The sequence below is a fragment of the Platalea leucorodia genome, assembly GCF_965183815.1.
Source record: "Platalea leucorodia genome assembly, chromosome: 15".
Taxonomy (NCBI): Eukaryota; Metazoa; Chordata; class Aves; order Pelecaniformes; family Threskiornithidae; genus Platalea; species Platalea leucorodia.
This window is the reverse complement of record NC_138837.1, coordinates 119,585-131,948: the sequence shown is the minus strand read 5'-3', so window position 1 is coordinate 131,948 and position 12,364 is coordinate 119,585. Positions and strand designations below refer to the sequence as shown.

Below are 12,364 nucleotides of genomic sequence, written 5' to 3'. Positions count from 1 at the left end.
TGCTAAGCCCCCAAAGCTGTGTGCATTGTACTGATGTGCAAATGTATTAGAACCTTCCTATGAAGGGACATCTGGGGGCAGTGATAGTCTGACACTTCAGTGTGTGACAGAGATGTGTGTGAGAGCAGGTATGCTTTTTTTAATTTCTACACCAGTGTCATGTTTTCATTACTTCATCTGTTTTGTGGTGGCACATACCTATGCCCTTAAGGAGCTCTGTCATTAGTGGATTAGAATCATTAGCTAGCAAATGTCCGGGTGGAACTTTTACTTGGAAGTCTTCAAGAGACAGTCTGTAAATAACTGTTTGCTAATTGTGTTTATAATAATCATCAGTTGCTATGTAACAGGATAAAACTTCATTTATAAAACTAAAAAAGAGCAGTGTAATGTGTACTGGATGCTTCTCATCATGCTTTTCTGCTTGCGTACTCTGGGACAATGTAGAAAAGGAGAATTTAGAGTTCTTAATTTGTTTAAAATTTTCTGCAACTCGTGAAATACTTGTGGCAGAATCCCTTCCCAACTCCCACTTCACAACTTTTAACAAACCATAGTATTTGCTTCACAGTGGCAGCAGCATCTCCGAAAGTCTGTATCAACAAACTCTGGCAGTTGTATTAACATCAAAGGTGCCTGCTGCAGCGGTACTCTCTTGCTTGGCAAGAGATCCATTTAGAATTTTAGACTCATGTAGTTTAGAAGGGGCATCTGGAAGTCCAGCTCCCTGCTCAAAGCAGGGTAAAGTAGCGTGGTTTGCTCAGGACTTTTTGTCTAGGTGAGCTGGATACACAGTCTTTCTGGGCAACCTGTTCCAGTCTTAAACTGCCCTCACAGCAGAGAAGAGCTGGTTGGAATTTCTCGTTGCAGTTTGTGACCATTGGCCCTTGTCCTGCTGCATGATGCTGAGATGAGTCTGACTTTGTCTTCTCTATACCTTCTTATTAGGTAGCTGGAGACAGTAGCAGTGCCTCTCCACCCCATGCCCACCGCCACCTTCCTTTCCCCCACCATTCTCTCTGGAAGGCTAAACTGGGCTCTCAGTTTCTCAGAAATCTTGTGCTCCACCTCCTCGTCCATCTCTCTGGCCTCTCACAGGACTTGCTCCAGTGTGTTAGTCTGTTTTGTACTGGGGAACTCAACATTGGACTTGGATGTGGCCTTGAGCACAGAACAGAGGTGAAGAATCCCTTCCCTTGAACTCCTAGCTATGTACTTGTTAGTGCAGCTCAGTATACAGTTGGCCTTCTTTGTCACAAGGGCATATTGCTGAATCCTGCTCAATTTGCTGTGCAACAGCATTCCCATGTCCTTTCCTGTAAAGCTGCTTTCCATCTAACTGGCTCCAGCCTGCCTGTTGTGTGGGGTGATTGTGTCTGAGGTGCAGGATGGTGCATTTGCTTTTGTTACAGCCCACTGGTCCAGTTTGTCGAGGACCTTCAGAATAGCATTCCCTGTTCTCTTGCATATTGACTGCTTCCCCTTCCTATGGTTTCCCCTTCCCGTCCAAATTAGTATTGTTGGAAACCTGCTGAGAGTGGACTCTGCATCATAAAGGTCACTAATAAAGTAGTTAACCAATTCTAGCCCCTGAAGAATGCTTCTACTAACTGGTTACCAGTTAGATTTTTGTATCACTGATGACCACTCTTTCAGCTTGGCAGGCCAGCCCATTTCACACTCATCTTGCAGTCCAAATATTCACTCCATATTTCACTGATTTGGGTACAAGGACCTTTCTGGCATGTTCCTGTCTTAACTCCTGCTATGAAGTAATCTTTCAAAGATATAATGCAATGTTTTACACGTGACCTATCATCACGTGGCTTCTTTAGAGTGAGCTAAGTTACTGCACACATCATACACAGAATAGTTACTTCCACATTAAGAATGATGAGAACTGGGTTTCAAGACAAGTTATTGAAAGGTTTCTGTTTCATGTAAGTTTTCTTCACCTTTGAGTGAGACAATAAAAGCTCTAAGAGATCATCATTTGTGCCCTAGTCAGTGTGGTTTGAATTGAGAGCTGCAAATTTGGCTTGCAATTGATAAAATCCTTGACTACAAACACATTTTCAAAGTAGGTTTGTGTGAATAAAGGTGGAAAACAGAGTACTTAAGACTCTAACCTTGTACTCGAGAGACACTACGACTGCATGCAATTCCTACTACATCACTCAAATACTGACTCTTGCATACAAAAACTCCTCCTCCATTGGTGTAATTCATACTGCATGCATTTGGGAACCTTGGCCTTTATTCAGTACTAAGTATGAAATTAGGTCTCTCTGGATAGTGGGAAGGAAAAAAAAAATCATACTAACAACAGTAATGCTAGGCAGTTTTATCTTTTCAAGGATGTGAGCCAAGCTTCATGAAAACTCATGTTTTCAAGTTGTGTAAAAAAAAAAGAAAAAAAGAAAAAAAAAGTAGACATTAAGGGGAGATTTTATTGTAAGGGAGGAGGGGGAACCAACCTAAAGCATTTCTAAAGCATGTGATGTCACAGATACAGTTTTTAAGTACATGTCAAATACCACAAAAGTATGTGGATAGGTATTTGCTACTCAATAGTTAATTTGTGTACATTAGGTGTCCTACGATGATCAAACCTTTTTCTACTCCTATGCTTTTCTTCAGACTTTTGGGTTGTTTTTTTTTTTCCCCCAGAGATGTAGCATTCTCACTGTTATTTGCCCCTGCTTTCCAAATCTAGATGTAGCAACTACTTTAAGTGCATGATTATATTAACTGCAACTTTTGGAAAAAGTGAGTGGCTGCTAGACATCATTTAATGTAAGAGAGTGACTCTTGCTGTAGAGATTGAACATCATCTTCCCACTCATTATATTTCTACCTACCTGTGAACTAAGTTACATTCTCACACAAACTATAGGAAATATGGACTATAAAATACTGATCAAGCTATTCTGAGTTACCATCAGCAAATATGATAGGTACTGTCAGAGGTGCTCTAAGGTTAATTGCGATGGCAAGCTTTATCAGATAGATGAAAAGTTGGCTTATTCTCGCTGAGGAGAGTTCATATTGACATGTTCCTGAACTTCAATTATTATTGTTAGCATCTGATCCTAGTTAAAGGACTCATTTGATTCTTCTATTTCAAAGGCTAAGTATTTAAAGCTATCATAAGGAAAAAACATTTTGAAGAGAATGGTACTGGAGAGAGAAAGGGTTTGCTATTGTCTCATTTGAGTTAAGAAGCCATGCACTGTAACAAGTATTTGCTGGTACGTGTACAAAAGCATATGGTTCTAAAACAGTAGCTTCACCTTCTGTTTCAACAACAAAAAATAGGTCACAAGTCAGGTCAAGCACTACTTCATTTCAGACTTGATGGTGGATTTGAATGGTTTAAATGTTACAAGCTATGCTTCAGAGCCCAAACAGGTATGCTTAAACATGAGTACAGACAAAATTCTGTGGTGAATACTGTTAGCATGCTGTATTGCATTATGTCCAGAACAACCCATTCCCAAATGCCCAAATAAAAGTAAATGATTGTGCATTGCAGGATGATACCATTAGGTGTGCAACTTTGGTTCATGCAAAGTCTCATTTTATGGACACACTGCTGACAGTCCATATATTCCTGAAGATTCTGCATATGTGAGCATTTCAGCCATGTTCTTTCCATAACACCAAATGGATACTATGGTCTGGCATACTGGTGGCAAACACCAAGCCCATATCATTTTGGCCATTTAGTCCGTTTAACCAAGACATTTCACCAGCCAAAAAGCTTGAACCTCTCTTTGACTTTCTATACTCTGGTAGAGGCCAGCGGCTTATCAGTTTTTCTGTCCTCAAGTCCATTATATACAGGTATCTGTTATCAAACAGTAGAGCAAATATCTCTCCAAAGCCCAGCAAGGACACATTTGAGAAGTCAGGCGGTTTGATAACCCTGGAAGACAAGACGACATTGTTAGAAACTCTGTCACAATGTAGTTGTGAACCTGCATTAGTAAAACAAATCCTTATGTGTCTATAGAAAATAAGTCTCTAAACTCATCATTCTGAAAGGATTTAGAAAGAACTGGATGGAAATTTTGCAAATTAAGCAACTGAACACTTAGCTTCAGTCAGGCCTGTGGTTTCAGGTCTGGCTTTGTGCATTCAGGACAGACCCTTCTGAACGTAAGTAAAGGTTAGGGTTTGAAAGGGATTCTGCAGAGCACAAGGAAAAAAAAAGTCTTGTTTCCAGATACACACAAGAGAGCAAATGTACTTGTGTTTTACAGTAAATTTTCATAGGGATTTCATGCCTCAATACCTTTAAATTAAGAGTTAAAAGCTCTTATTATTCTTTTGACCACTCTCTTAAAAGCTGGAAATAAAACACAGAAATGCCTTCTTGTGATAAGAAGATAAGATGAATCATTCAAGATTGGTCCTTAACAGAATGCTGTTTTACTGATGTTTAGCGTAAGTTAAGCATTTTCATCTTAGGGAGAAATAAAAGTATTTGTTAGTTCCCCTACACCTTTAGGATATTTTTGCCTTAATAAATAAAACTTGGAACAGAAATTGAAGAGATTAAGTTTTCCACAACTGACTGAGCATTTGATCAGGAAGATGGGAGGGTAAACTAAGAGGTGAAATTACTCAGTTATTCTTACTGATAAGAAGCACTTCTTTTGGAGTACATCTTCCTATGGTAGATACTCTACAAATATTCAGGCCATTTCAATTAAGAGTCTGCTAACAGTTCTAAAATGCAATTTTTTCTTTAATAAGTTACAATCTTTGATGCCACCATTTCTAACAGATACAGCCTTATTCTTTTTATGGAAACAGAATGCGATCCTGTTTGATCCCTTACTACAGACGGATAGATTTCACTATCATTCCACAGTGTTATTGAGAATGACAGATCAGTAGTGCTATAAGGAAAAATAGTCTTTTTGATTTCTTGTCTCATCAAAGGACCCCCAGAAATGGCCGCCTGGTTCTCTATAGAGCAGTCTCCGTGGCAACATTAACTTCCAGTCGCTACAGTTTCACATTCACAACTACAGCACTGCAATCTGATTTAAGTCTATATTGAAACTCTTCAGCTTATGGCATGAAAATATGAAAGAGGACTGCCTGTGGCCAGAAACCAAAACAGCAATCAAATGATTTGTATTAACAGATGATAAACTAGAATTAAATCTGGCAATATGTGTAAAGTAAGATGTTTACAGAATTTTTATCAAGATTCTTTTGGCCTACATCTAAAAAGTAAGTTACTAAAACTAGTATGTTCTACTTCTTACTTATTTAGAGAAGACTAAGTCTTAAACTGAAAGATTTACCTGAGAATATCATAGCTGGCAAAGTCCCACTGGTATAATCCTAGTGCTGAACTGCACACTATATATTTACCATCAAAGTGTAGTCTGGGCTGTAGGGAGATGCTGCGATCTTCAGAAACAGACAATGTTTTTAAGCACTTGCAGTTTATTTCCCTTCCAATAGGCCAAATCTACAATTAAAACACATTTTAAGACAATAAAACATTCACATTATAAACCATTACACAAATAGAGCAAGCCTCCCTTTCAGCACTGGGTATGTGTGCATGTTTTTTCAGAAATATTTATCTCCCTTAGGTAGGAACATCAATTCTGTAAGTAAGTGACTTGTCTTACAGTATTGTTGCAGCATGCATTGTTTCTAGCCTAAAAAATCCCAGTGAAAATGGGTGCTTCAAAGAATGGCAAAAAAAATCAACCATCCAAATTGGACAGAAATATAACAATGTTTCAGGTATGAAGCAGTTCCATAGCCACAAACTATTTACAGCATTCTCCAACCCAAAAGTCCCCAACAGTACTTGCAGTTAAGTGCTTCACTGTCAAGCTAGCACATTAGACATGCACCGAAAGCACTTATTTTTTGCATTACCATTCATGTAGAGCTATCATTTAAATCTAAACATGAAGGAAAGCATTGAAAAGTTAGCTTCCAAAGAGTTGCATGTCTTGTATGCAACTTTACAAGCAGGGAATATGTGAGAAAATAAAGTCTTATATTTATTTGTAAACTTCAGTGAAGCATTCAAGCATTTTATTTCCCTGGGTACCAAAATGATAGATGTATGATACATGGTACATACCTTGATTTCATACTTGTCTGCACTTAGAAGAATATAATCCCCAGGACTATGCATAAGAGATTTGACTTTGCACTTCTGCAAAACTACCTGTAATTGAGGGATGTAAGGATTTATGTTGATGCTATTAAATAACCAAACTTTCGTTTGCATTTTTCACTTCATTGACAACCTGCATACTGTACTCTTGTATAAAGGCAATACAAATACTTGTTGCAACTGAAGGGAAACTAGAGTTTACACTTTTCTTGTTCCTACTAGTGACAACTTACTGTATTAATAAGCAGAGATATGTACTTCACCTCTAGAATTACCCCCCTACCTTCCAAGTTCTGAAATACTCATAAGAAGGATACTGTTTCTTGACTTCAGAATGCTTTTCATGCTCAGATTTTGGTTATCAATATCATTAGTTTTTCTACATAATTTTTAAAGTAGCTTTCTTTCAGAACCATTGTTTTTATTCAGTCTTTGAATCAAACACTGACTCCTAATATTATTCCAGCTGCTCTGGAATAGAAATATCTTCAGTGGTCTGAAAGGTTTAATTATAGTTTCTTTACGTATTTTCTTCTGCCGAAATGTTATTTTGCAGTATTTCCTGATGGTCTTCAGATTCTACACTTAGGTGCAGGGTTAGGAGTAGGAAATAGAACATGTTACAAACTTATTGCAAGTAAGTGTTTTGCAAGATTAATTCAAAAATCAATATTCCCACCTTAGTGACCCATTCTGTGTGTCCAGTAAGGGTATTCAGGCACGTTCCTGTTGATAAGGCCCATACTTTCACAGTGAAGTCTGCAGAGCCACTGACCAGAATATCAAGTTCATCGTTGTAATCCACACTAAAAACTACAAGCAAAGAGGGTACTAAATGAGGAATACCAGTCTCTATGCACGCGTTTTTCTGTGAGACACTAACTAGATCATATAGCCTCTAAATTCATATGCTACTGTAGCTTTCACTGTTGTTCTTGAACTGTATACGTGAATCGTTGCTCTGGATTCCTAAGCTTACACTGCAAAATTACTGATTTTTGTCCAAATTAAGAGCATGTACATCAGTGGTTCCTTTATGGTTTGATTATGGCAAAGCGTAACTTAAGCTAGTTCCTATTTTAGCATTTTTAGTAAGTCAATTCCAGCAGGATTAGTACCTTTGATATATCTCATTACTCACAGGGGAACAGACCTATAGCTGAATTGAGGATACTTTGCAGTAGAGGACAGAGAAGTTAATTATGAGGGAAATGCAAATACAGATTCCCAGGTCCTACTGTGCTCTTTGCTGTAAGCCCATCTCCAGTCTGACGATATAAAGAACTGCTATTGCCATGTGCTCCCTGCTACCTAGGGTTTGCATCTTTTTGGTAGACTCAAAAGTACTGAATAACCATGGCATTATTTCCATGCAACTGCAAAACACTACATGGCTAAGCTTTGGCATTATTCAAGGGCAGACAAATCTAGATCTGTTCTGGCCACTCCCCACCCCCCTCCAAGGTGACTTGGGATAGAGCCTAAAAAAAATAAGCTATCACGCAAAGAGCTAACTTAAATTATAATTTGTTTGATGATGATGTATGTTACTTGACTGGTGAAATTACAAATGGAAAAGTTCAGCATACCTGCACCAGTATGTCCTCTAAAATGCTGTGTCTTTGCCCCAGAGCTCCATTCCCAACAGGCTACTGTGTTATCAAAAGATCCTGTTACAAGCTTTTGTTCATCAAACTTCACTGCAGCACAAGTGTGTGTCTGGATACCATATATGCACTGACCTGTGCTTACATCCCACAGTTTTGCAGACAAGTCATCTGATCCTAGAATATAAAAGAACAGGGTAATTGGAAGCAAAGAGTAAATTATATTTCCAATCCTATACTCGTCTTCCATGTTTGTCTTAAATATAGTATTGTCATGGAATCACAGAATGATCATGGTTGGAAGGGACCTCTGGAGGTCAACTCTTCCAGCCCTCCTACTTGAGCAGGGCCACCTACAGCTGGTTGCCCAGGACCACAACCAGACAGCTTTTGAGTATGTCTAAGGATGGATGCTCGACAATCTCCCTGGGCAACCTGCGCTCAATCACTCCCATGGTAAAAAATTGTTTTAGAGGGAACCTCCTGTGCTTCAGTTTCTGTCCACTGCCTCTTGTCCTGCCACTGGGCACCACTGAAAAGAGCCTGGCTCCATCTTCTTTGCACCCTCACTTCAGATATTTATGTACATCGATAAGGTCCTCCCTGAGCCCTCTCTTCTTTAGGATAAAAAGTCCCAGCTGTCTCAGCCTTTCTTCATATGAGAGATGCTCCAGTCCCTTCATCATCATGGCCCTTCATTGGACTCTCCAGTGTGTCCGTGTCTCTCTTGTACTGAGGAGCCCAGCACTGGACACAGTACCCCAGGTGTGGCCTCACCAGTGCTGAGTGGAGGGGAAAGAGCCCCTCCCTAACCTACTGGCAACACTCCTCCTACAGCAGCCCAGGATACTGTTAGCTTTCTTTGCAGCAAGGGCACATTGGTGGCTCATGTTCACCAGGACCCCCAGGTCCTTTTCTGCCAAGCTGCTTTCCAGCTGGGTGGCATCCAGCATACACTGGTGCGATGGAGTTGTTCCTCCTCAGGTGCAGAGCTTTGCATTTCCCCTTGTTGAGCTTTTTCTCATTAAATAGTACTTTCAAGCTGCTTGAATGGGGAATAAGCCCTAGTTTTAAGTCTCAGCACTACAGCAAAGCCTCTTGTTTTCATGTTAGTTAAGCTACTAGATGTCTGGCCTTCCAGTTTCCTCATACCCTTTCAGCACCTTCCATAGATTCCAGCACTGCCTCTGACTGACAGCATCTACTGAAACAGATGCATGGAAATTTTACATGATACATCACTCTCAGGTTTGCAGAGCCACTGACTATACTGCAAGCTTTAGTTTGTTTCAGGTAGGAAAGGAATCCACCAAATCTTGAAAGACAGCAGACGAATACCAGGCCCCATCACCTGCCAGTTTCCTTTCTCTCCCCAAAGTTGTTGGGTTTGGTTTGGATTTTGTTTGTTTGTTTGGTTTGGTGTTTTTTTTTTTTTTTTTTAACTCAGAATTCCAGCCTGCTGGCTTTGGAGAGCAGAATAAAACCCCCAGCCCTTACACCTGTTGTTTCTCCTGGTGGTTCCATCACAAAAGTGTGCCACTTCTCAGAAAGTTTTGACAATGCTGCTTCCTGTGTATTTACATTCCCTGCTGAGCAGGGAAGTGAAAGACTGGCTAGAGTCTAGTTGTTGGTTTCTGGTAACCATCTTAACATACCAACAAATGTGGGAATACTTAGCCAGTATTCCCAACTTATTCTACAGCATTGTCATCTCAAGTGATGGGGAAAACCTTGGAATATGCTCTGACAGCAGTTCATTGTAACTTTGTTACTATTCTTTCATACTTAAGGTTTCATATTTGTTCTGGCTGTATTTTTAAGTTCAAACTAAAAACTTGAAGTCTGCAGTCTTCAGGGAGGAACCTGAAATTATCATTACAATGTGCAAGTCAGACTAGTAGCAAGGTTAAATCTAGTTTACGTTAAGAACTGAGAGTACTTACAGACTGTATCAGAAAAATGGTCTTGTTTCAAGGAAGACGACAGGCTTTTCCTGTCACACCTTGGGAGACTGCAGTGATCACATAGCCCAGACAAGGTCCCTTTAACTGGAACATATCTGTACTTCTCAAATGGGCTTACTAATCTGAAGCATGATACCTGCTGTTACTGGGTTTTTTAACTGACAAAGAAATTGGTCTCCTTGTTTTCCTATTAAAGTGACTAATGAGTTCATTAGTGTGCCAGGTGTTTCAGAAATTGAAAAAAAAAAGAAGTAATTTTGAATCATCTTAAATTGCATTAGCGCTATGAAAATAATCTGTCTGGTAAAGGAAAAGCAAACTGCTGTTAATCATATTGGGGGCAGGGGGCAGAGGAGGGGAAAGAATTGTAAGACTCCAAGTTTTCTGTCCTTCATACCTGTACACAGAAGTCCATCTTTATAGTAAAGTGCATATACTCTGGCACTGTGTCCAATTAAAGAGGATGTCTCAAAGGCTTCGTGGTCCTTCAGTTGCTTCATCCTTAAAATAGCCTTTAGGTAAACCTTCTTCCAATGTAGAGGATCCTGAACAGAGTCATCTATTTGCCAACCCAAATTCTTACATGCAGTCTGCCACACCTCTGTACAGGCACTTATAACCTTATTCCACTGCTTAGAGACGAGGCAACATGTGAGTAAGGTCTGAGGATCAAGCCATTTTAACAGATAAAAACTAAGTTCCAATGGAAGAAGTTTGAGGAAGTCCCTCTTGAGGAGAATCTCTAGATTATTGGAGAGGTGCCTGAGCTGGACTGCTCCACTCAAGCTAATCAGGTGATCCAGAGTTTCATTTTTCTGCAAGTCCGTCAGAGAAAGAAATGTAATAGAAATGTTATCAAGCCATGCTTCAAAGTCCTTTTTCTCCATAAGGTTATGGAAAAATTTACCTGTGATACATCAAAATACTGTATTAGTTCCGTTCAGAAAACAAGGTAAGCATCACATCTTTATTACTGGTACATCAGTATTTGAAATGGCATGTTAACACATAGACAGAAGTGACCAAATACATTTTAAAATATTCATTAGGTTAGGACTAAGGATTTTCATGCACTTTTAACTATCACTTGTCCTGCATCAGACTTAGAAGTGAACTGTGTGGAACTAGTGAATGTTAGCATTCATTATGAATGTTAGCATCTTTCTTGTTCTAGGTTAAGGCTTTCAAATTCTGAATCCAATAAGCTAAGGGTTAGTTTAAGTTTTAAACCTATTATAGCAAATAAACATTGTCTTACAGTTTACTCATGGATTGTACTGATAAAGGGAAGAAACCAAAGCATATAAACAGAGTGATAAGCTAGTTACTAACAGAACTTACTCATACCTTTGTCCTGGACTATTTTTAAACACAAAGCAGGTAGCTATAGGGTTTTTTTAAGGAAGATACAGAGAGATGTCTGAAAAATTCTGTTGAAGGACACGTTAGCCTTCTTTCTATTTGACTTGTGTAAGGACTGTAGATTGTGCTAGTCTAGTATCAGTTTTGACATGTTTGCACTGCTTTGACCTAAACACTTTTTTTTTTTTTAATTCCTGTTTTTTTTTTTCTATTTTCTCAGTTTATTTCCAATGAAAACAATTAACTGTGAAATTGAATTGCCTCCTGAATTATGTGATCTGTATGCATTTATACGATCCTGCGGCATCTCAAGTTCCTCCAATAAGCTCAGACAAGTGATTAACAAGGTAAACATCAGGCAAACAGTTAAAAAGCCATAATTATTTATTTTCTCTGGAAGATCTAATTCCATTCATTAGACAACTGGCTGAATTTAATTCATGGAAGCTCCCAAACCCAAAGAATTGAGGAATCTGAGTGGGAGTCAATAACGTGTTTATTTCTATACAGACATTTTACCTTCATAGAATAAGATCTTAGAGTACACCTCTTAACATGGCATAGTAGTACAGAAAAGTACAGTCTTCACTATGAAAGGCTGCACATGGCATGCAATTGTTGATAAAAACACAAGAAAGTACGGGGTGTCAAATGCAGAAACAGCTGCTCCTATCAAGTCACAAGTTCATACAGTAACGTTTACTGCTGACAGCACTTACCAGCTTTCCTCAGCACATATGGCAGAGGATATATTTGTTGTTCTAACGGGCATGTGTTCTCTTTAAAAGAAACAAAAATTTCTAACAGGGTCCCTATGAATAAAAAATAGGTGAGCTCTAACGCGTTTGTTGTATTTAATACATGAATATAATACTGAAATCAAGGGCTGCTGTGAGGCCCCGAAACCGGTGCTCAGTGCTACGTGCACGAGGTTCTTTCCTAGGTGTTACCCAGCAAGCGCGATCCACTCCCCCCGCCCGCTCCCATATACCTCCGCACGCAAAAAGCACGGCGAGGACCGGAGACTTTCAGCGCCGCTGCTGCCGACAGCTGCCGGTGCCGCTCGCCCGAGTCCCGTGGGCCGCGGCGCTCACCTCAGGTAGCGGCCAGGCGCGAAGCGTTCTTCGGCAGGCAGCCGCCACGGCTCGCGCGGCCCCCCAGAGTCCGGCATGGGCTGGGGCTTCCCTGCGGCCATCGCTCCTACAGGAGGACAGGCTCCCAGCACTTCCGCGGCCCGCACCACAGCCTGAGGGCACTCGCAGCAGGAGGTC

The 12,364-nt window shown here is 40.0% G+C and overlaps 1 protein-coding gene across 5 annotated transcripts; it reads right to left on the bottom strand.

Moving 5' to 3' along the window:
• Positions 1–2,474: 2,474 nt before the first annotated feature.
• FBXW2 (F-box and WD repeat domain containing 2) lies at positions 2,475–12,347 on the bottom strand. 5 transcript variants are annotated; one of them, XM_082327801.1, is made up of 8 exons: positions 12,085–12,347; positions 11,813–11,905; positions 10,129–10,638; positions 7,750–7,944; positions 6,840–6,973; positions 6,125–6,211; positions 5,322–5,491; positions 2,479–3,928 (listed from the first exon to the last, which is right to left on the bottom strand). In XM_082327801.1, the coding sequence occupies exons 3-8, from the start codon at positions 10,616–10,618 to the stop codon at positions 3,640–3,642; spliced, it is 1,365 nt and encodes a 454-aa protein (XP_082183927.1). In that variant the 5' UTR covers positions 10,619–10,638; positions 11,813–11,905; positions 12,085–12,347; the 3' UTR covers positions 2,479–3,639. The 5 variants fall into 5 exon arrangements, with proteins under 5 accessions (XP_082183929.1, XP_082183927.1, XP_082183926.1 ...); XM_082327803.1 differs by lacking the exon at positions 11,813–11,905 and having other exon boundaries at positions 2,475–3,928; positions 7,903–7,944; XM_082327800.1 differs by lacking the exon at positions 11,813–11,905.
• Positions 12,348–12,364: the final 17 nt, after the last annotated feature.

Excerpts from the sequence above, each read along its gene's own strand:
- FBXW2 (XM_082327801.1), bottom strand. The coding sequence starts at position 10,618 with ATGGAGAAAAAGGACTTTGAAGCATGGCTTGATAACATTTCTATTACA. Across the intron at positions 7,945-10,128 it reads AGATGGACTTCTGTGTACAG|GATCAGATGACTTGTCTGCA; the intron begins GTATGAAGGACA and ends TTTATATTCTAG. Across the intron at positions 5,492-6,124 it reads CAGACAAGTATGAAATCAAG|ATTTGGCCTATTGGAAGGGA; the intron begins GTATGTACCATG and ends TTTTAATTGTAG.